The following is a 25,795-nucleotide window of genomic DNA, read 5'->3' on the forward strand; positions in this document are numbered from 1 at the left end:
GCATTAAATACACCAATTTTGGTGTCTCTAACTCATTCCCTCTAGCGCCACCAACTGTCCAAAGTTTCACTTTTATTATGCTAATAACTTTTGAACCGTAAGGCCTATCAACAAAATTCTTTTTTCCTCTTGTTCCTGAGCTCATGGCGATTCGATCGCACCCTATGACGTCATTTTCCGTCATAAAAAAACGGCCGCCATTTTGAATTTTCTAAAAAACCTACTTTTGCGAACTCGTCCTAGACGGTTTGTCCGATTTTCACCAAAATCGCACCAGATCATCTCCAGCCAGTGCTGACAAAAAGTTATGGAATTCAAGATGATTCGAATAACCGTTTTTGATAAACGCGCAAACAAATTTTACGTAGCGCTTGCGAAAACAGACGTGAGGCGGTATCTCCGCAATGCTTACTCGTTTACCAAACGCTTACCAGACCAAACTTGGTACGTGTCATCACAAGCATGACCTGAGGCTACATGCTGCGTTTCGGCGCAGCGCCACCTAGTGGTCCGGAGATATAAAAAATGGCTATTTTTGCTCGTAACTTCTGAACGGTTTCTCCAAAAATCAAAAACTTCGTCTCGTTAGATTCAGGGCGTCATGCCGAGTCGACCGATATCCAATTTTCCCAGATCGGCCATTTTGGCTGTCGGCCATTTTGAATTATGTGCTAAAATGCTGTATTTTTTGAACGCATGAACGAATTGTTACGAAACTCGGTATGGGTCATCAGTACGATGCCCTGAAGGAGACTGAGAAGTTTCGAAACAGTGCCACCTAGTGGTGAATTGTTTTATTCAAACGCTTATAACTTTGGGTGTGGTACACTTATTTTCACGGGAGTCATATTTTTGAGGTCCTGAATCGTTGCCGAGTCCAACGATACCAAATATGTCGGGTTTCGTCTCACGGATGGCGTAGCGTAGCGTTTTAGCGCGAAAAAAACACTTGGCTATATCTTCAAAACCGCTGTTCCGATCGAGACGAAACCACCGTCAGAAACACGGAATCATAGCTTGTTAACTAAATGCTAATGCCCAAATGCGAAAATATTGATAGTAAGGGGTAGTAAAACTCAAACAAAGTCATGTGTCAGTCATTTTTTACGTGTTTTTTCATATAAATGTTTATTACTCGGAAGCGAATTGAGATATTTTCACCAAAATTGACACACATATGTATGGGGTCACTCTGAGGACACACACAAAAAATTGTGGGACTGAGCCTCTTGGTGGCGCTATAATAGAACAAAACGTGAAATTCCCATTGACTTCAATACAGTTTTGTGAAATACAATGCTATACTAAATAAATGCTTTGGTCTAACATTACAAAACTCAGTGTGTGCCATAAGCAGCATGCCCTGAAGGTACTCAAAAGATTTTGAGACCGCGCCACCTGTTGGTCAAAAGTTATAATTATTTCTGAGAACGCTAATAACTTTTGAATAAATTTGCCTATTGCAATGAAACTGATCTTAATAGATTCCTTGGGTTATGCCGAAAACATAGATATCAGGTTTTCCATAATCAGCCAAACTTCCTGTCCGCCATCTTTATTTCTTTGAAAAACCTTCTTTTTCGAACTCCTCCTAGACCGTTTGTCCGATTTTCACGAAAATTGAATCGTATCATCTCCAGACCGTGCCGACTAAAAGTTATGAATTGCACGATGATAGACAAAACTGTTTTTGTATACCACAGCATCAAAATTTAGGCATGCTGCCAAAATTACTATTTAGGCTTTATCTCTGCAATGCCTTCACATTTTGACACCAAACTTTGCATGTGTCATTGTCACCTCACTCTGACCACATCACATCTATTTCGTAACTGCGCCACCTATTGTTAGAAAGTGATAACCCATTAAATCGTCTTATAAGTTAATGTTTATGTGATTTTCTTAGCCATTTGCCCAAAGTTCTCTCAAAATGCCCTTAATTGCTCCTTGCTGCAGTTGGTCTGCCACTCCTTGCCATTTTGGCATATGTTGCCGCTTTTTGCGCTTGGCCCCGGTAATGGCTGCTTGCAGCTATATTATTATAACTATTATTATGTAGTAGTGTAATGTAGACAAACACTAACTAAAAGAGGTTCAAATTTTTCTCTGTTTAATTTGCACCCTGAATATGGGTTGGAGCTTTTAATTTTGAACTCTCAAAGTGCACCAGACTGCTGAATTTAACATTACAGAACACAAAATTTTCTTACGGGGGAGCATGCCCCCGAACCCCCCTAGAGAAACAGAGGTCCATCTACCACAGTTTTACCTAAAATCCTGTGAGGAATACTGGTATTGCTGTTCCAATGGAGCTTATATTTTTCTTAGGGGGGGGGGGGGGGTCATCAAGGTGGAGTAGCTATAGTTTAATTGTGTTAATAAACGACAATTTTGCACTTATTTTTTTTCTGTTAGCTCTCATTTCTTCCTACTCACTTATTACACAGCACACTTACATTACATTTATTTATTTATTTATTTTTTTTTTTTGGGGGGGGGCTAAAATTGTTGCTGCATACCCCTCTGAAACTGGGTAGTTGCGCCCCTGCCGATCACAGTAAACGCATGAAGTGGCCAGGTGTAAACGGCCCCTCTGAGTAAATGAGACATATTAAAAAAAGAACTTTCTTCAACGACGCAGCATGATACTACATTTTCTAATGCACAATATCATGATTTAGGATGATATTGCTGTGATGTGAGGAACATAATGGAGTGGTTTAACTGTCATTAATTCTAAGTTTGAACGCTATTCAGCTTTCTCCAGTGGGCCAATGAATCAGAGCCTTTGTGGCTCTTTCCTTTGGATGGTGTACATCTGCTGTACAGCAAGAGAGAAAGCACAGCGATGAAAGGATTCCGAGCAGAATGAGGAGAGGACACATGCATGCAAACATGCATGAGAACAGCGGTTTTGTGCTAAACTACTTCTAATTAAAGACAAAAACTAAAGACCACTAACTAAAGATGAACATAAAAAAAAAAAAAATAAATAAACAATCAGGGAATTTATGAATTGAAAAAATCTTCATATAAGTCACAACTATTCCAAGTCTTCTGAATTTACATGACAATTCTGAAAGAGGAAAAAGACTGAAATTAGATTGTTATTAACAGAGTCTCTGCCGTATAGCTCTTAAATCTCACATTTGTAAATGAAATACAAGAGGTGCAGCAACATAGAAGATAAATAAAAAATTGCAGTCTGTTCTTCACAAATAGCAGAAATCCTCATCATATTCAAGTCATAAGGACCATATATACACACCAGGATAAAACACTAGAGATGCACCGATTCTGATACCACTATCGGTATCGGGTCAGATACTGCGGGTATCTGAGGGTCAGATAACTGCGCGTCAGATATAGATAAATTTAAACTATAAATTTATCAAGCGATGAGAATATTTTTTGTGCGTAAATAAAACAAAAATAACGACTTTATTCAACTATTCCTTTTCTTCCTTGTAGGCCTGAGACGAGAGTTCAAGAGATTTCCACGACGCATGCGCAACAATTGCGTTCTTATTCTAGTACTTCTTGTGCAATTCTCACGCATGCGTCATGGAAATCTCTTGAACTCTCGTCTCAGGCCAAGAAGGAAGAAAAGGAATAGTTGAATAAAGTCGTTATTTTTTTGTTTTATTTCCACACAAAAAGTATTCTCGTCGCTTGATAAACTTGGTAAATAGTCACATGGAATATTTAAACATTTTCTTCAATGACTTTCTGGGCCGTCAAGTTTCAATCCCTTAGGAGCCTATGTAGCAGTGATCCACCTCTCAAATTTAATCAAAAATATCTTTATTATATATCCTGAAGATGAACGAAGGTCTTACTGGGTTGGTACAGCATGGGGGTGAGTAATTAATGACTTAATTTACATTTTTGTGTGAACTATCCCTTTAATCAAACGTAAAGAGTTGAGAAATAAAATACACATGTAACTGTATTTTTGATCTGTGCATTCAGTCTTAAAGGGACAGCACCTTAGTAAACCTGATCCTGTACATGTAATGTTAATCAAACAACAAAGGACAAATAAATCACTCAAAGCTCTTGACTAAATGACTTTCGTAACTTTACAAAAAAAATCATCTAATTTTAATTTAGACATTTTACATTTGATAGTTATTCAAATTCTGTACCAAAAATAAAAGTATTGGTTCTCGTTCTGGAAAAAGTGGCATCCCAACTTAACACTAAGCTTTTAATTGTCTTGAACCACAAATGATTGGTCAGGAAATTAGCTAAATTTAAGCAATTCCACAACTTAAAAAGCAATTGCTGTCTCAGAAAAACATCAAAGACAGAATATGGAAGTTTTTGGCAGAATATGGGAAGCCCTGTTGGAGGGCCTAATAAGAAATAGATGACAGTAAAGGTCTCACTCACTGTCTCACACATGCAGACTTCTCATCAGACTAAAATAAAGCTGTTGAACAGATAACTCCCTTTCTAAAACCTGCTCACACTTTGCATTGCACAGGATAATCAATCCATTAAAATGTCATTCATTCAGTGAGAAAAGGATGTCCTGGAGGTGCTAAAGGACTCTATTGATAACACACAGCACTAAGCAGTTAATGATCGACGGCTGCTAGACCGTTCATGCGTTTATTTCTATAAAAGCATTTCACATATAGCCTATAATCAACGGTAGATGAAGTAAAACCGTAAATCTTCATGCATCCTAATGAATACAGTGCATGTTCTCAATAACAGTTTAAATAAATGAAAGAATGATTTAAACTATGTTTTATTTCTGATATAAACATTTAGATTAAGTATGCCATTCTCATTGTAGTAACTAAACTACACTTAAACTACTACACTTAAACTACATGAAATCATTACTGAGGAGATACAATACATCCTCAGTAATGATTATATATATATATATATATATATATATATATATATATATATATTATATGTATATATATATATATATATATATATATTCAGATTATATATATATATATATATATATATATATATATATATATTTGTTGCGGATGCAATGCTTCTGAACACTTTCCCTCTGGCATGCTTTGCTAATCATGATAATAGCAGATTGTCTGAGAAAATAGTTCCATCGCAAATAATTTAAATTAAAACTTGAAATTGACAAAAGCAGCCGACTTGCCTTTTCTTTTGCATTTTAATTTTAAAACAATTGATCTTGCATGTCACAAAATTTATTTTTCAGTTCATTCTGTCGCCTGGTTGAAGTAAATTGTAGTTTTCCTTGATTAAATGTGCATTTATGGTGAGATCACTACATTTTATTTAATTAAACGCATTTATGGTGAAATTACTACATTTTCAGGTCAATCTTTATCATTTTGACCACCAGCGTTTGCAGCACAGCAGAAATAGTTTCGGCGTGGAAACGATCGCTGTGCTGCTGTTTTACGTACCACATCAGTGAAAAGTGAAAGACTGTTTACATGGTGCATAGGAGACTGCTGTGTGGCACTTTGCTCTGCTTCAAGTCGCTAACAGCCATTTAAGCTTCTACAGCTTCCTGATAAACACCAACCTTCGTGCGCAGTGGCTGCACAAAATAGACATTTTGGGCGACGCGCAAAAAATAATACAAATATTAAGTATGTGTTTGTTGTACAGCCGCGGATCAGTTATTCACTGTGCAAACGCATCATAATATGTGAACGCACTAACAGCACGCTCCTGCACTGCAACACACACTGCAAACGAGTGTGAAACGGACGTTAGATCCACTACAGTTCTTAGAAATTTAGATGTGTTTAAGAACTCTTTTTTCGTACAACAGCAGCACTCATCTTGTTTGTTTATTAGTGGATGCGGATGACCAGGCGTAGACCGGACACTGATACGCCGACTTCTGACAAAAGCGGAAGTTCGAAACTACGGTTGTGCACATAGCCCATATAGCCTACCCCTACATACAGTCAGGGTGATATACACGACTTAAAATGTGATATTGCCCACACAGCTCTTGCGTTTCGTTTGGTCACACACCACAAGGTGTCACTGTGGCCTCAAAAGCTTCAGCACGGCCACTCTGAGCTCGATTACTCATGTCTGAGTTAAAACACGCCCCCCTCATTAGCATACGGACAAAGAAATGTTGGAATAAATAAATGTGGAAATAAATAAATGTAAAAATAAATAAATGTAGACAAAAACATAAATACATAAATGAATGTATAAATAAATAAATGAATAAATGTAGAAATAAATAAATAGATGTGTGAAAAAATACAATTATACGTAAATAAGGAAATAAAAGTATAAAGACTCATTTATTTGTACTTTTTTACATTTCTTTATATATTTCTTTCTGTATTTATTTGTGTATTTTTGCTATTTTACATTTCTTCCAATATTTATTTATGTATTGATTTATTTATTTATTTTTAATTAAGTCAGCTTTGGCATTCCATACTAAGGGGCCTTAAAGTGTGCCAAGAAAACATCCCCCACACCATTACACCACCACCAGCAGCCTGCAAAGTGGTAACAAGGCATGATGGATCCATGTTCTCATTCTGTTTAACCCACATTCTGACTCTACCATCTGAATGTCTCATCAGACTAGGCGACATTTTTCTAGTCTTCAACTGTCAAATTTTGGTGATGAGATTCAGTGGAGCTGAGTGGTACTTGGTGGGGTCTTTTGCTGTACTAGCTCATCCGCCTCAAGGTTGTGCGTGTTGTGGCTTCACAAATGCTTTTCTGGATACCTCGGTTGTAACAAGTGTTTTTTTCAGTCTAAGTTGCTCTTCTATCAGCTTGAATCAGTCAGCCCATTCCCCTCTGACCTCTAGCATCAAAAAGGCATTTTTTGCCCACAGGACTGCCGCATACTGGATGTTTTTCTCTTTTCACACCATTCTTTGTAAACCATAGAAATGGTTATGTGTGAAAATCCCAGTAACTGAGCAGATAGTGAAATACTCAGACCGGCCCGTCTGGCACCAAGAAAATACAAGATCAGCTTTTGGTATAAAGATATTCCTTTTGTGTGATCATGTATCTGATTGCATCCAACTGCACAGCATCGCTCAGGCATGATAGGGGTATTTTGTGACGAGCTGTATTTTCACCAGCGGTTTAGCATTTTCTATTCCGTCAAGATGGCAGCGCCAAATGGCGTGATGTCACACGGGACGTCCCAATAGAATTCAAATGGGTTGCACATTTTATCATCAGCATCGAGATAGGAACGGCTCGTGCAAATCTTATCACACTTTTGGAGCGCGCTGGTGAATGTGTCTGCGTGCCACTCATGCAAAATTATAAATATTATGTTCTAGTAAAATGCATCTCATTCACAATGAACAGTAAAGGAGTAACAATAGAAAGAACGATCTAATTCCAACAATAAATGGCTCAAAACATGTGACTGTTTTCATACCAAGTTGTGAAAGCTGACAAGTGTAGGACAACCGGAAGAAGAGAACCTGCTATTTTAGAGATAATTCTAAAAGGTGCCATGTGAGAGTGAAACCCAAGTATGACAGCAAAATCATGCAATCTGTGGTGATTAAAGCTCTCTGTCTCCTGAGAGACGTCTCTGTTCACACCTGTAGAAGTCGGAGCTGGAGTGACCGTGGATAAACGAAAGAAACTATGTGAAGTGAACAGAGCACACAGGGCTGGACTGGGACGAAAAATCGGCCCGGGCATTTTGGCCGAGACTGGCCCACCACATATGAACATAAACACAACCGAACTGTGTACGCCCTTGAATATGTATACCAACAACTCCTTTTAAACCCAGCAATACCATCTAATGAGTGAGATGAAATAACTACTAAGTGTAACATACAATTCTCCAATTGCATTGGCAATACCAGTCTTTCTCACAAGATATTTTAATAGTAACCTCTGTCCCTCTAGGGGGGTTCGGGAGCATGCTCCCCCGTAAAAAAAAAAAATAAAAAAAAATGTGCTTTTTAATTGGTGCACTTTGAGAGTTCAAAATTAAGAGCTCCAACCCATATTCAGTGTGCAAATTGAACAAAGAAAAACTCAAAAATCTTTTAGTTGGGATATAGTGTCTGTCTTACATACTACATAATTACTCATAGTTATAATATTAATCAGATGACAGTAACCGCTATATATTGTAAAAAATAAAAACAACTTTCATAATTAGCTTGGAACTAATTTTTGTAACTTGAAAGAGATATAAAAACACATTCTCTTTTATTTTGATGTAAACGGCATTCAGCTTTTATTTTGGCGGAAAATATGGTTTACAAACGGGTCTCATAATATCATTATAATTCTGGTAAAATGCGTAATCGTCAAATATGCAGATGTGGAAATAATGCATACCTGGGTGATGGGTTCCTTCTCACAGGTCACAGCCTGCCCTGTGTTCTGAAAGTAGCCCTAAATATGCTTACCACAGTTCTCTACACTCACTAATGTCTCTCGTGATCCCCTCACTCCTCATCAGACACTGAGGGCTGTTTTTTTTCACGTCATATCTCTGCACTGACCGCGCATATTCCTTGCGTTTCTTCTCCATCGCTCTGACTATTTTGACACTCACTGACACTGCACGCTCGTGTTCTTCCGGTCTTTGAGAAAGAAAAATCCCACGCTGACTTTTTTTTGTCCGATGCGTTTCAACGGCACAAAGATCCCAGTGCCACGGCCGCAAAACTAAACGCAATGTTCCGCTGATATGAGTTGTATGGGCCGTTAAAAAAAAATAATTAAAGTTTGAGATGTATCGGCCCAAAAAGCACGTCGGCCTGGTATGCCCGATGGCCAGTCCAGCCCTGCTTCAGAATGACTCCGCTAGAATCACCAGGATAGAAATACTGCTTTATTTGCTGCATTCATGAGTCTCATCACCTCCTGTCCTTTAGCTAATGTCAGACAAACAGCTTCAACCAGAGTCACTCTTTCACAAACAGACAGAATAAATCGCCTGTTCCTACAATGGTACATTAAGCCAGAGACTCTCAGGGGGTTCATTAATATGAAAATGGCCCATGTAAGGGATGAAATTAGCGTCCGCTCCAAATACAAATTGTGGCGACTACCCAAAGCCTGAGCTATAATTGACTGAACTGTGAATGTTCACACATCTCTAGATTTAACACTCTCCTAAATTCCTTTACTGCTACCACTCATACACATTATTCACTTCCCTATATTACGGGGGGGGGGGGGGGTATGGTTAAAAATTATCCGAAATACATATTTGAGAAAATATATGACCAGCCAGTGTTCAAAAATATCTGCTTGCCTCAGCTTGATTCAAAGTGGAAAGCTTGTAATAATGTTTTTAATTCCAGTGGTACTGTTGGATTTCCACTGGAGATTCAAGCATGCCTTTGCATCATTACGCCACATCTGTACACACACATCTATACACATAAAGAAGTTTCGACTCATAGGCTATATTACGTGTGAGGATGTTAGAGGTGGAGATAGCCTTTTCTCACAGCACTTGATATATTTAAACATATTGATTTGATGGCAGATCTAGAAAGAACTACACGAAATGTAGTCACACAATGCTGACGTTGTTAACATTAACAATTTGAGAACAGAGTTTTGTGTGATATCCTAAACGATTTTTAGATTTAATCAGCACGATTTACTGCATTGTCAGAACTAGGCTTGCTACGGTAGTCAGTGTTACCGGTGTTACACAGTATACCGTATACCGTACCGTATATATATATATATATATATATATATATATATATATATATATATATATATATATATATATATAAAAACGCAATTACGCAGTATCCATTTTTTTTATGTTACCCATTGACTAGTGTTGTATGATCATACTCTTATTAATGTGAATGCTTTTAAGACTAAAGACACCACGCTGTAAGTCCTGCCTATTACACACACACACACACACACACACGCGCACACAAATATAAAATACGCGCGTTAGTATCAAGTTCTCTTTTGGGCTTAAACAAACCGTAACACACAAATTATGCAAAAAAAAAAAAAAGACAGATTTGTCGAGTGTCCTCATAAGATCAGTCATACCGTGTTATACCGGTAGCCTAATAATCATGAATGCACTCCGCTATCTTTAACACATCTCTGGCGAACGGCTTCTTCACGCAAAAGAAAAACTCTTCATAAAGCACAGTGAAATTCAGCAACCATGGCATTTCCTGATGGATCGAGGTTGTTCGATAACTTATTTTTTTAAGTGCAATTCACACAAGCTCAAAGCGGATGCGAGACTGTTGCGAGTAGTCAAACTTTTATCAATGAAACAGAAAATAAGAGGGAATTATTTTTTTAATGTATATTTATTTTTATTTATTTTTTACTGGTTGGCCGGTCACACGGCTTTCATAGTTTGTAGTTACGTGATTGGAGATTTCTGGCCATGCAAACGCACCCATTTTACGTTTGCCTTTAAATTAGCTATTTAAACGGCCCTACCGGTGATACACGTCGATTAACCAATGGGAATATATCCTCACAGTCACATCCCTAGTCAGAACCAGAACAAAAGTGGATGTTACTTGTTCAGACATTTTCCAGTAAAAATTCTTATGTTGGTCATACTTCCAAAAAGAATCTGTGATTCTGAATGACAGTATCCACACCAGCGCGGTGATTGACACCTGCACACTCTCCTCAAACATTGTGTTCATCCGCCCTGTGTCATGTCGAAGTACAACTCATTAAAGTTATTAATTCCACGAATTACTGCATTTTTATTTTATTTTTTTTTGCTATGGACATTGCAGTATTTATTATGAATGATTTATCCATGTAAATCTTTTTATTATTTTTCTATTTTTCATTTAAGTCCCCTCGTAATCTTTAATAAAAATAAGTTCCCCTTCCTCTTGCAGCAACATATTTTCTCTTCACTGATGATTTGTATAATGTCGCAAAGGTGTGAGCAACCTGACACTCACATATGATCAAACAATCCTAAACCACAACCATCCAACCAATTCCCCATGGAAAACACAAAGTCATACATTCTGCATTTTATTTTATTTTTTGTTATTGAAAAACTATTTCCAGGTTTAAATTCTATTGTATGACATGAACATACCTGATGGACCTGTTTTCATTATAACCCACTGTATTGTGAACAGCTCCAACTGGTTAAAGGTAGAATTGGTGAAAAATTTTATGGATAGGAGGAAGGTGAATGATAGGAAGAGAAGATGGAAAATTGAAACACAGGGTCATCAGGCTTGTCATCTGAGCTGCCTTTCCAAGGCCATTTATTTATTTTTTCTTATGTCTTCCAGTCATCGTGTAGTTAACCATGATTTCCATGCCGAATAGCAGCAAGCATAGCCGAGTGTCTGAACATGCCCGCACAAAGCAGCGTTCCATTAGCCAACGATCACAGAGGCCACGGCCTGACCTCCGTGCTCATCAGCGGCCACTCCCGGTGTGGCCCATCAATGGAGGGTGCTTCAACTGAGAGGAGGCCACTGCAAAGGGCACTACAGCAGAGCATACACTCAGATCACAGTTAAGCGCTCTTGTTTAGCTCTTAGAAAGGCTTGCCTTAATGAGGTGACTTCCCCGTGACCACCTGAACAGAAGCAGGGATATATTACACTGATGCTGGCCAGCAATTAAAAGACACTTCAAAGGAAAAATGGGAAGGCTAATGTACTCAGTGTACTCATGTTTTCCAGCACATATCAAATGTGTGCTACTGGCCTGGAGGTTAAGGCTCGGATGGTGCTCATGTAAATGAATGGAGAGTGCACAGAAAGCTTATATCTTGTTTTAAAGATATCATTTGAAAGCCCTGTTCTTGGATTTCACTAGCCCCACATCTCTTACAGTATTCATGTAGTGAATGTATTCCTGCGGCACACTTCACGGCAAGTTAACCGGTGGGTATAATTTTATGAATGTAAAATGAAGGTGATATGCTCTGGCTTTGGAAAGGCTAAACTTCATGCCACCAAGTTTTGCGTCTTGAAATAAGATGACATCAAAGAGAGATTTAAGTAATCAGGAAGCATGTTAAAGAGGGAGTTGAATCTCCAGCTCTCTGCATTTAAATTGAGCTCCACCACACACTTAAATAAAACTGAATGCAATTCTTAACTGTCTGAATGGGTATGACTCCTCGTCTACAATGAAGCCACATGACTTGACGATTCATAACTAAATATCCTGATAAAGTGTTTTATCCTTTAGCGTTCCTTAAGACAGTGATTCTCAACTGGATTTGCCATGAGACCAAAGTCCAAGATTGTGCCCGGTGGTGTGTTGGCTGCTCGTCTGGCTTTGTTTGTTTTGTTTTTGTTGTTTCTATTGTGTGTATTCTCCAAACTAAGCCAATCCCTCTGGACTTAGCATTGTCAAATGTTACTTTGTTCAAACAGCCGTATCTAACCTCTCTGCTGCTTGTCAACGCCACCTTTATCCATGGCTCACGAGATCTCTACCGCCTGAGATACTTCGTCCGACGGGGAATGACGGCACCAGGACTAAACGCTGGAGGAGAAGCAGCTGTAGAGCACGTGCGTCAGGGAATGCAAACCCAACTTGAATCGCCTTTTCTCAGAAGGGTGTGTGATTTGCGTGTTGAGGCCTTCTCTTTCAAGATCACATTACTTTAAGAAAGGCATAAACCTGGATAACCTACAGTATGCTATCTGAGGAAGGTAGACGAGCGCGGAGGCTAAAGTGCACCGACCGGGAACACGGTGGTAAGGATGGCATTAGTTAATGCCAGATCCCTTTCAAACAAGTCAATATTTTAAACAAACATTTATTTATTTATTTTTTGTATCGAACAATTTGGACTTTTTAATCATTGTTGAAACTTGGCTGAATGCTACTGTGACCTCACCCCTATTATTGAAGCAAGTTTTGAAGTGATTTTTTTAGTTTTCTCCCAGTATTTCTGGTCTCGCCAATGTTTTTAATAAACGTTTTAAATGCCGTTTATTGCCATCCATGAACTATCAGAGTTTTGAATCTCAAGTGATGATGATAGACTTAAAGAAACCTGTGCTTTGTGTAAATGTGTATTGGCCACCTATAAATCACAGACTTTATAGGGGACATTTCAGACTTCCTTTCTTATGTTATTCCTCTGGCTGATTCTATCTTAATTGTTGGATATTTTAATAAACATGTCTGTTGTTCAGGTAAAGAGTTTTAAGAAAAGTTGGACTCTCTTAACCTTACTCAATCTTTGATGTTTAGTAGTCATGAGTATGCCCATTCTCTTGATCTTGTTTTGTCACTAGGAGTCTCCATCTGTAACCTCGATGTTGTTAACAGATTTTCAGATCATTATCCTGTGGTATTTAACGTGAACCTTCCAAGTGTTTGTCGATCCTCCTCCTTGAATGTTGTATAGTCACATGCAATTTCACTACAACATCTACATCATCAGAATTTGTAAAGGCCTATGTTGTGGTGTCATCAACTTGTAACTTGTAACTTGACGACTCCTCTGATAACATGTGATTTATTTGTGAAGTTTTTTATTGCGAAAGTTAATGGGATTAGAGCTAGTTTTTCTACTTTAGCTTCAAACCCAGGTTTAATACATGTAACCGGATTTTGTTTTAATCAGTTTGAACCTGTCACTCTCTGATATCAAGGACATTATTCTTCACTTAAAGCGTTCATCTTGCCCCAGCAATGCCGTTCCATTGTGCATTATAAGGATGATGTGGACATTGTTAGCCCAAGCTTATTAATTGTAGTCTCCAGAAGGGGGTTGTGCCAGTATGTTTTAAGCAAGCTATCGTTGAACATATTCATTAAAAAATAAATGTAAAATATATGGATCCGTATATATAAAACATGATTGACCAATAATTAAATTACCCAGCCTACAGCAGCCCACCCAAGAAATTAGAAAAAGTTGTATTCGAACAACTATCTGCTTTTTTAACAAAAAAAAAAACAAAAAAAAAAAATATATATATATATATATATATATATATATATATATATATATATATATATATATATATATATATATATATATCCGAACCACCTAACTCAGTTTGTAGAATCGTTTTTTTTAAATGGTTTGTCTCTTATTGGAACAAAGATCTTTTATAGTTAAGCTTGGGAATTATTTTTCCTTTTCTCCAGCATCTATTGACAGTGGGGTCCCTCAATGATCCATTTTGACTCCAGTCCTTGTTTTCACTGTACATGCTCCACTTAGGAATGAGAGAAAAAAAAAATGGTATCCTTTGGCCGTACAGTTGGTAATAAGACTGTATATGATAACTTAGGACCTTGGAATTATTGCAATTCCATTTACCTTGGGACTTGCCAGTCGCATATCGCAGTTTAGTTTGCCAGTCGCTCCAGTTAGTTCAAAATGCTGCTGTAAGATTGCTTATGAATGCAAAGAAGACAGATCATATCACTCCTTTGCTATGCTCGTTAGGCTGGTTACCAGTACAATTTAGGATTCATAACAAGATGTACTATATGTATTTAAAGCAGTTTATGGTATGGCTCCAGAATACTTGGTGGAGCTCATTAAGCCTTATTAGGCAAATATATCACTAAGATCCTCAAATAAGTTCCTGTTACTATTTATAGGTGGCCGTTTTGTCAAATGTTTCACTTGTTCTCTCTTGCATTTTAAGTCACACCTTAACTGGTGTTTTACTTTTTTTATTGTTTATCTTGTTGTTTTGTTCTCAATCAAGAACTGTTTTCATTTGTATAATTTGTAATGTACAGCACTTTGAAACTACTGTGTAGACTGCTTTATAAACAAATAAACAAATCAACAAATAAATAAAAAAAATAATAATAAAATACCCACATTTTCCCATGATCATTAAACCACAACCATTTTTTTTTAGGAATTCAACCTAAAATGTCAAAATAGACTAACTTTATTTGTATTATTTTGTAATATACTATTTTAGTAGTATATAATTAAATTTCATATATGTTTTAAATGCAGTTTACTTAATTGTTTAATGTAGTATTAACTTATTATTCATAGCATTATTAATTAAATCATTTCATTTATTTAATATTTTTATTTTAAAATAGTTACAGGTAATGAAAGATTACAGGTACTTTTTGCTATGATACTGAAATTTATCTGAGGAACCATGAAATTTTACTGGTATGGGTGCCAACTACAGAAATGTACCTGTTTAAAGGGCATTTACCCCTGATAGCCTTTTCTCTAAACATATAAGAGTACAATTATTAGTACATGAAACCCATTTTCTTTAGAAAGAGTCAATTTTGTAAGTGACACGTAAGGTCTCTCTCAAACAGCCCTGATCAGTCCTCTCCTGCCTGATAGGTGCTTCTGCCATTTCAAAACGCTGAGAAGAGGGTCCATAAATCACACATCTGTTCTGCTAAACACCTCTAATACTGCTAAATGAGTCCTCAGAAAGAGTGTCAGACAGCCACTGCCTCAGCCTCCCAAATCGCAGTCATTTACCAGCACTGTGAAAGCTCTCCACCCGCAAAAACACTTAAGAGGCAGTAAATGGAGGAGATCTCTCAAAGTCAGGGGGGGATGTGATCAGATGAGAGGAGTTCTCAACAGTTCTAGTGTTAGCTAGCATGTCTTACACCAGTTTCCCTGAGATAATGTAGGAAATGAACTGTGAGCTTTGAGAGGACGTGTCGTATTTCTATATGTGAGGGGGGAGTGGACATGACCTCTCTGGACAGCATTTTGTGTCAGGTGTGGGGTTGAGGAGATGAAGCGAGGACTCAATTGCAAGAAAAATGGGTTTTTAATAAGTATAAAACAATAAAGCAAATAGGGAGACCAAACAAAGGAGGTAACGAAGGAGGACTGGTGGGGCAAACAAATCAATAATCAGGTAATACGATGGGAGGGGCTAAACAATCAACAGGAGGCCACATGGCACAAAGAAACATACATGACAAGCCATGTGCTCACACCAAACATGACTTGAACACAAGCACATGCCCAGTAAAACCAATCACCAGCCATGTGCTCACACAAAATGAGACCCGAACAAGCAGCTAATGAAAACACTCATAAGCACACAGCTAGTATAAAACACAAGCTATGTGCTACACAGCACAATACAAAATATGAAAGCATATGAAACAAGGCACACAGTCAAGACAAAACAGGAGTGTCAGGGCTCTGTCACAAAACCAAGAAATAGGAGATTATCACGCTGATACGTAGTACTTCCGGATTCTGTGATGTTTGTGCACTGCCACTTCCGTTGAATCACCGATCTCGCTGGCGAACTGATGAAGGACTACACTAAGTTTATTTATACGGCATCCCTGGTAAATTAATCTGATTCACTAAAGTGCCGGCTGCAAACAAACGTGCTATCTTGTTTTATTTTAAAGTTTTAATCCACTTCTTCCTTATACTCAATTCAGGCTGGAATCCATGAAAACTTAAGTAGGGTTGGCGTTGTTGGTTAGATTTACAAAGTGGAACAGAGCAGTGACATATATAGCATTCGTCTCAGGCATTGTTGAACTGCGTCGGAAGTGGACATGCACAAAGTTGACAAATCCCGCCCATGAAACCCGGAAGCGTGATAATTAGGGATGCACCGAATATTCGGCCGCCGAAAATTTTCGGCCGAAAATGGCCCAAAAGTGCATTTTCGGTTTTCGGCCGAAAGACTTTTATCACCGAAACAATACGGCCGAAATGTTGTGATGACGCAAACAGAAACCGCGACCTGCACGTGCTTTTCTGAAGCAACATGTCTGTGGTGTGGACGTATTTCAGTGTATCTGAACCCGCAATGAGACGGAAACCTTGTTTATCCACCTGTATCTGCTCTAAACAATGCGCGCTCTGTCTGTGGAGACTCGCGCTGCGGAGGCAGGCGAAAGTATAAACAAGGCTGCGCGAGTCTCCACAGACAGCGCGCGCACCGCTCTTGACCCGCTCGCAACCGGAGTCGTCATCATGGCGGCACGCATTGTTTAGAGCAGATATAGGTGGATGACACAATTAAAAATTATAAATAAGACTCGCGCTGCGGAGGCAGGCGAAAGTAAACAAGGCAGCGCGAGTCTCCACAAACAGCGCGTGCACCGCTCCAAACGGTCGAGGCGTTTATACTTGACGCGCTCTCCGTTGTACTATTCCTTGAAACGACGACTCAAGTAACTGTCCTCTAACCATCAGGAATCGGTGAGAAGAAGACAGATAAATACATGACAATGTTTATTTTTTAGTATTCCACCACCAATACAAAAATAATCATGTAAAACCCAGTAAACCCTGAGATTATTACTTGTGACATTACAAAAAAAATATGTATATGGGAACATGTATGTATAGAACTAAATTAATGCTCTCTTAAATATTTTCTATATTCACTAAACATGTTTCATTAAGTTTCATGTACATTTGTATTAAACATGGACCATTGTTCATTTAAAAAGGCTTTTAATGCTATTGTATGCTAAATTTTTAAAATGTAACTAATTTAGACATGCAAACTGGGTGCTAGTGTGATGAGAAGTTTGCGCTCGGCTTTGTTTTTGAGAGAACGTTTCATTTTAAAACCTTTCTGCAGGCCAGTAGATTATTATTTAGTGCACACATGAGTGGGGTCAAGTTAAACATTTTAGTTTGAATTTTATTTTATACTGTGCATTGTGCTAAATAAATATTTGCATAATTTGTAATTGATTTATTCTTTGAAAATGTTATATTAATTTATGCAATTGCAATGCCTTGATTTTAGTAAAGTTTGTACACAGTCATAGCCATAAATGCAATGATACTAATAATTGGCATAATTTCTTTCGGTGTTTCGGTTTTTGGCCTTGGTTTCCTCTTTTTCGGTTTTCGGTTTCGGCCAAGAATTTTCATTTCGGTGCATCCCTAGTGATAATCCCCTATTGACTAGACAGAAGTGAAAGAACCCTGACAATCACCATTACCTCATTCTTACAAAGCCTATGATGTAACACAAATACCATGTATTTTACCCACCAATAAGGAATTTAGTCCCACCTGCTCTTGTAGCATTAGTCAATAGCCTTTGTTAATGTTGAAGAAAGCTGCTGCTAGCAAGAGTGATCTAGCATTCATGCTCTGCCGCTTCCCGCAAGACAAATAGACACATCCGAGAAGCAATATGTATTTAAAAATACTTTCCGAGCACATGGAAATGAAATAAGGACAAATAGTCCAATGATGGAAATCAAATTAGCACATAAAAAGAAATAACTGTCCTTTAGCACATATACAAGAACGCCTACTGTTTTAATTAGCATTTCATTGTTATTTCTTTTCATAAAAATGTGTGTGTGTGTGTGTGTGTGTGTGGGGGGGGGGGGGGGGGGGTGTCGCTTTTTATCGCTTTTTAATTTGAATGTAACAGAGAATAAATGTAACCTTTACATAAGGGGACAAAATTACAACCTCAATTAACCCTCCACAAATTAAAACTGATTTTTCAGAATTTCTTGCAGCCGTCTAAGGTATTCAAGTGTCCTCAGCATCTGGGATTAACGCTCAGCATTATGGGTATTGTTCTAGAATGATAGAATTAAGACTGAGGTAGAAGTCAATGAGCTCTGAAAGAGCTGTCACTACAGTCACTACTGTATACTAAAAAAAAAAAAAAAACCTAAAAAAAACAGATGAACATGCGAGGCACTAAAGGCTTGGGCATACAGTACAAACAACAATAAAACACCAGGACTTAACTAAAATAAAACTGCTGACATGGATTATTGATATGCTATGATAAGTTGTCATTTACTGTGGGAAAGAGCAAACCCACCATAATGAATGAATGAAACACACACAATTAACAATTAATCTACTGCAAGATCTTAATGGTGAGGTGCATTACGAGGATGTACCTCCAGATGTTCCAAAATATAGGGTGGGTTGGTCATGCCCAGGCGCAACATCGCTCCCTCCGGGATCTCCTTCACCAGTTCCCAGAGCAGAGACGGCAGGTCAGTGCCGATGTCACGGCCGTACGCACCCGTGTCCTCACTGGTCAGCCAGATCTCACAGACACCCTCTGCAAGATAAGACAGCGTTGTGTTGATTAAACATAGCCATTTTGCATTCAATATAGGAAACCATTGTTATTTAATATTTCTAACTGAAAGTTGACTGCCCAATATCTGTATGTGCTTTCCATTTGCTTTTATGCCAGTCAGTTTAGCAAAACGTTGGCATCTTTTGTAAGCAGTTTCATCTGGTGTGCTGCCAATGAAGACACTTGGTTTAATCTCAGTTAAAAAAAAAAACAACAAAAAAAAAAACATATACTCTTAATTCTTGACCAAAGGCAATTTTCAAACTCTGGCCAATTTTGAGATTTTGCTTCCATGCCGCCTTTCAGACTAGTGGAAAGAAAACGCATTCAAATGTTAATTGTATTATACTTTATCTATTTGTGTCTGTAGATGTTAATTACAAAATATCTTTAAAAGCCGCGAGTTCTTTTCTCCAGCACAGAGTTAGAAATATCCACTTTAGCAGCACTTAAATACAACAAACTTTCCAAATTTCACATACTGTGATTAATCAAAGTTTTTTTTTTTTTTTTTTTTTTATGGGGGGGGGGGGGTCTGACCATATTCATTTATGGTGCCTTGCGAAATACCATAGTTAATAAACAGATAAGATAGGATTCTGAGTTAGAATGTTTCTGCAATACAGCCCCTGACGTAAGGATAGTAAAGAGATAGACGGCTCACAGTACTTCACATTACACCGTTCGACAGACAATGCATGGTAGTCATGTAGTCCACAAATGGAAATCAGTTCAGACACAGGTCAGAGATAAACTCTATAGCAGCATCAACCATCATGTGTTACTTCCCGCTCTCCAGAGCAGCAGATGATGAAAGCTTCCTCATTAGGAGATCAATCTCCCACGCTTTCCTGCACTGTGAGAGACTTAATAATAGCGATTTTGACCGTGTATCATCGGATGTGGAACGATCAAGGTTCGGCCCATCATTTCATGACTTTGCATCAAATCTCTGCTGGATGCTATACTTAAAATGCAAAGGGACAATTAGCGAAGGCATAAGGATTCTTAAACATGCAAGTGAGTGAAGAGAGGCCACATGCATGGTTAATTTAAAGGAAGTTAGCGTTAAGTCCAGATCAAGGCCATTAGGGCAGCTCTGATGGGTGTCCTTCTGCTTGCATTATTAATCTAGTGTCAGCGAAGTGGAAGAGAAGGTTAGTGCTTCTTGAACATCCCCTGATCATTATAAAGCCCTTGTCTCTCAGGGCCATTCAGCAGCTAATGTAGGATCCAGCATCACTCCATCAAATTGCAGGGGTCCAAGTGAAACGACAGTCTGGGCCGTAACAAGTATTTTTTTGTGTCATAGTGCTGAATCTGACTGACAACTGACTGTGATGGACAGAGCAAGTGTTTTTTCTTAGATGCAAAATCAAGTCACATTTCTTTATGCACTATATCATTTTACACAACAGATATTTTGTGCTACGGAAGCTTCACTGTGATAAACATGAAAATAACAGTGGTGATGCATCAATTCTGAAATGAATTTAATTTTAGCTGTAAAGCAGCTCTACAAAAGACAACAGCGACATTATTCAGACAATATGCTAGTCTGTTTAACGGTCCATCAGTTATGAAACAAATTCATTTGTAAAGCAGCTCTGTAGAAGACACCAACTATGTTTCCATGGACCTTCAGAATGATTACAGTATAATGAGATTAAGGCAATATTAACATGAAACAATCTCATGTCATCAAATTGATGCCATTAAGCTCATAATCGTAACAACCATAATTGAGTAAAATGTAGCATTTACAGATTGTACACAGGCATGCAAACACTTATCATATTACAATCAATACAAAAAAGTTGTGTATAAAGTGAAATTATACAGGAAAAAAAAAATGTTGAACACCTAACTTGAATTGCACTTAATACTTGGTGGAAAAGCCTTTTTTTTTTTTTTTTTTGCAATGACAGTTTCAAGATGCTTCCTGTATAACCAAACTAATCACTGACAGTGCTCAGGAGGGATTTTGGTCCAATCTTCTAAAAAGACTGTTTTAATATCTTGAATATTTTGTTAATCTCTTGTTAATCTTGATCTTCAGTTTCTTCCACACATGTTCTATTGGGTTTAAGTCTAATGATTGACTGGGCCATTCCAACAAATTTATTTTCTACCTATGGAACCAATTCAGAGTCTCCTTTGCTGTATGTTTTGGATCGTTGTCCTGCTAGAAGGGCCACCCGTGTCTCATCTTCATCATCCTGGTGGGTTGCAACAGATTCAACTCAAGAATTTCTGTTCTTCTTTCCTTCAATAATATGGATTCTGCCAGTGCCATGCGAAGAGAAACAGCACAATACCATGATCCTTCCACCTCCAAATTTCACTGTTGGTATGGTATTTTTAGTGTCATATGCAGAGCCATTTCTCCTCCAAATATACGCAATGTGTGGCATTATTGCCAACTCATCTGACCACAACACAGTCTTCCAGTAATTCACAGGCTTTTCCAAATGTTGTGTTGCAAACTTCAAACGAGCTTAAACGTGTTAACGGTGTCTTCCTGGGTGAGTGTGCACGGAGGTGGTGGCGGTGGAGAGCATTGCCTATTCTTTTCTCTGTGTAACTGTCTTGTGAACAAAATTCTTTCTGGAGCTCTTTCCGAGTGGTGCTTGGCTCTTGGATTACTCTTCTGATTGACCTTCTGGCTCCCTGATCAGAAATCTTGCATGGAGCTCCCAAGCCTGGTCAGTCTATGCCAGAGTGATGTTCCTTCCACGTGCGGATAATGGCCCCAATGATGCTTACAGGAACAGTTATGCAGCACAACAGTCTTGTTGCAAAGGTCTTGGGAGAGTTCTTTGCCTCTACCCATCATGAGATGTTGGCGTATTTTTGTTTAGAGGTGGAAAAGCGTTTTTATAACCTGTCAACATGCACTAACCCAGCTGATTCTAATTCGCACAGGTGAAATCAGCAGCTGCCTTGTGTTTCCGTGCCTTGGTGTACTGCTTTTTCTTAGTGTTGAATACTTTTTTCCTGTGTCATTTCACATTATTAAATATAACTTTTTTAGATGGTAATATTATGATTTCTTTATCTGCATCAAGTTAATACCAATTTCTAATAAAAAATTAAAGTGAATTGCTGCATAGAAACTAAATGTTGATAAAAAAATATCAAAATGTTGATGTGTTGAATACTTATTCCCCCCAGTGTATGTAAGTTCATAATTTGTGCTGTGCAATGGGGTATGTAAATAATTGAAGTAACAAATAACCACAATTTTTAGCAAATTATCAGAATAAAAATTGCATGTAAATGGGACTGAAAACATTTGCTTGTGTCATGTAAACATCTTACAGCAAATAAGTTTCAACTGTGATTATTTGATATAATCGTATTATTGATGCATGTGTAAACAGTCAATAGTGTCATTATTCATCAAAGACAGAAGGGCTCTGCTCCAAAAACTACTGAGCTGCCCACCTGCACATATCGGTAACCTGGTGTCCGTTTGAGCACCATCACATGGAGCAGCTCAGAGTCAACATGAATTTGAGACATTGAGGGCTTTAACAGTCTATGGACTGTTAACATCTGGAGGTGGTTGGATATGTAGCCACATCACATACCACATTTAGACTTAAGACTCAACATGAAATCCCTGCAACACAGCTCATGTTTACGGTCTCATTCACAGGACTCATTGTGTTGACCACAGTGAATAAGCAATAACAACACTGTCATGAATCTCAGTCATTGGTGACGGCTTCATCTGGGCCGGGTCACATAATCATGTAACCTCACAAAACACAATCAATTAACCCATCTGACAAAGTGGGGGATTGTCATAAAGAATGCGGCAAAAACAGGATGCACACACACGGCCCCAGCACCTTTCCATTACCTGAACCCTGGGCATGAGCTGATGTCATCTACACACAGGGTGTTCTTTTTTCCAGCAATAAAGTAAGGAGGGATGGAAGAGGGTGGTGTGGAAAGAGTGGGGTTTGAGGGCGTATGACATGTGAGGAAACAGCTGGAGCTGCAGTCCTGCCTTTCCTGCAATAAAATGCATAACACCATCCTCGTTTGGCCCGGCTCTGCAGGAAACCCATGTTTGTCGTGTCATAGCATGGCACTCACAGGACCATGGTGCATCCATGAATCCTCCATCACCACACTGCAGCTCATACTGGTATACAGCTTGTTCTCTCTGTGTGTGCTGTGCGTTCTTAACACAGTTGTGTACAGCACATTTCAGCAGGTGCTCCGCGATGAAGCTGCTTTCTGGAGCTTACACACTAAAGAACACGTCACAGTGGATCAGATGAACTCAATGGGAGGGTCAATAAACTGCTCTGTGGAGAGTGGAACTGTACACAATACACTCAGCACGACTGATGATGTTTCCAGTGAAAATAAAGCTAAATTGTTAATTAGCTTTTAAACAGACTCATCTAAAGCTGAGCTTGGCCTCTGAATAATTAATATCACATAATGCTCTTAAAGTGATGATGCAAACAGAGGAGAGTGTGTGCTCCGGACTGGCATAAGTCAGATCACATCAGTCCTGAAAACCCAATCCCACCATGACTACAGTGTGCCCTTCAAAACCAAGTCCTGCTCACCTCTGATGAACTGTTTACAGTTACAGAGTGGAAGTTTGTAATGAGTTGTGCTTGCCAAGATGAACTTCACTATCAATACTGCTTATACAAAAGTTTAGACCAGTGTCCTAGTACCTTTTGTACCTTTGTGTCAGCAATTATATGAAGAGTTCAGATGCAAAAGCCTCTAAATGCCATTTGAAATTTTCTTCTAAAATGATCATTTTTATCAAGCTTGTATATTTAAGTTCAGTAATTTCACTTAAATGGCAATGAAGATTACCTATTATTTGTCATTTAAGTGAAATTACTGAACTTAAATATACAAGCTTGATAAAAATGGTCATTTTAGAAGAAAATTTCAAATGGCATTTAGAGGCTTTTGCATCTGAACTCTTCATATCAACACTAACTAACTAACAAACACAAACATGTTCAAACTTTTTCTAATTAATCCTCATTCATATCATCAGCATAGAGTCAGAGACCTAAAATGGGTGGGTCAGGTAGGAGAGACGTTCATGTGAACTTTTGGTGTGCAACCAGGAACAGGGTTGGGAAACACTGGGCTAGACAAGAGTTGAGCTTTAACTGGAGGTGATTAGGTGACAGAAAATCTTGACCTGGAAGATGAGAAAATGAGTAATAATAATAATAATAATAATAAAAAAAATCAATCAATTAATTAATTAATTCAACTATTCTTGGGTTTTTGGCTTGGACCAGTGAGCAACCACTCAAAAAACAGTAAAAGACTGCTACGGTAAAAACCTGGTTGTTAGTTAACAGTAAGTTTGACCATATCGATCACGTGACCATTAAACAGCATGTGAGACCCAGAGAAAAGCATTCGAGTTCTCAACGGGTCGGGTCGGGTCGGGCCGACAAACCTGATGGGTTGAAAATATCAGCAAATTACTCGGGTCGGACCACAGGCTTAATCTTTTCCACTCAGTGATTAAAAAAAAAAAAAAAAAAAAAAACATTCATTAATCATTACTATTGATCACTGTAAATAAAGTCTGGCTGCTGCGTGCAACGTGCATTGTGGGGCAGACCTGACGCCGTTGCGTGCATGGCTTTAACCTGGAGAAGAAGATGGAGTCGGTGAAAAGTAAATATCAATGCATAAATGCTTGATATGTCACTAGACATGAAGAAATATGTTCATTGCAAATACTTATATCACTGAGAACAGCAGTCCGGCCAGGATATTGTCATTTAAAAAGTGAAGTTGCAGCCCTCAACTGTCATGTTGTGTTTTGGTCTGATGCTCCACCCTCCACCAATCTACCAATCACAAAGTCAGTAGTGTTGCAGCATTCGAGTTGCCAGTTGCCAGTGCAGGGTTCTCAAGTTTGAGCAAAAGCTTGGAGTGAGATCACACGCGGTTAGGGGAGGAGCCATAATGAAGCCCCGCCCCACCCATCCCCGCCCCCAATTTTACCCATTGTTCATAATTAACCAGAACAAATTAAAATTATAACAATTAGTAAATCTGATAAATGACAGAGCAATTCATCACATCAAATACTCTTTAATGCAGTATTACAAATATAGCTAACCAAAAATATAACAAATTGCTCCAAACAGTTTCAAACAAATCTTTAAAAATTGCATTTTGATTTTTGAATGCATCTTCTATCTAGACGAATGATTTATTGTGTGGTGGGACATTGAGAACAAATGGACAGATTAGAGTGCACCACCTCTTCCACTGTCTCCTCCTCTAATCTGGCAACCTTTTTAGGGGGCTTACCCTTTGGTGCCCAAAATGACAAAATATCTTTCTGCTTTTTTCCTGACATCTTTGAAAAATACAAATGCAACATTATGACAATGATTGAATATTACCCAGAGCAATCTGCTGTAATACATCCTTAATGTAACTAGAAAGACTATTAATATTACAGTATAATATAATTTAAAATAAAATCAGTAAATCTTCATTCCTTTCCATACCCACTAACATTTCTCTTAGTTTCAGATAACGTAAGATAGCCAAACTGAGCCTGGTTGCAAAGTAGTTGTAGAGTTTTTGACTGCATCAATAATAATGTACGATGGGCTACATATTAAATGTTCTAGCCCAAAAATGTTAGACGAGCTTCTTCCAACTTACCTTCTTCTCCATCACGACACATGTGTTCGCGCGATGTTGTTGGTTACCTAGTAACGAACGTACGGTGGCCGAGGATATTCCGT

At 38.3% G+C, this 25,795-nt stretch overlaps 1 protein-coding gene across 3 annotated transcripts in view; it reads right to left on the bottom strand.

Annotated features, from left to right (window-relative positions):
• Positions 1-25,795, bottom strand: part of cdkal1 (CDKAL1 threonylcarbamoyladenosine tRNA methylthiotransferase) — a 541,736-nt gene that overhangs the window by 266,466 nt on the left and 249,475 nt on the right. For all 3 annotated transcript variants that reach the window (XM_089117457.1, XM_089117458.1, XM_089117459.1), the window contains one exon: positions 18,832-18,998. In XM_089117457.1, the coding sequence (XP_088973583.1) occupies positions 18,832-18,998 (167 nt within the window). The remainder of the gene's footprint in view (positions 1-18,831; positions 18,999-25,795) is intronic.

The sequence above is a fragment of the Pimephales promelas genome, chromosome 12 (assembly GCF_988280905.1).
Source record: "Pimephales promelas chromosome 12, fPimPro1.hap1.1, whole genome shotgun sequence".
NCBI lineage: Eukaryota > Metazoa > Chordata > Actinopteri > Cypriniformes > Leuciscidae > Pimephales > Pimephales promelas.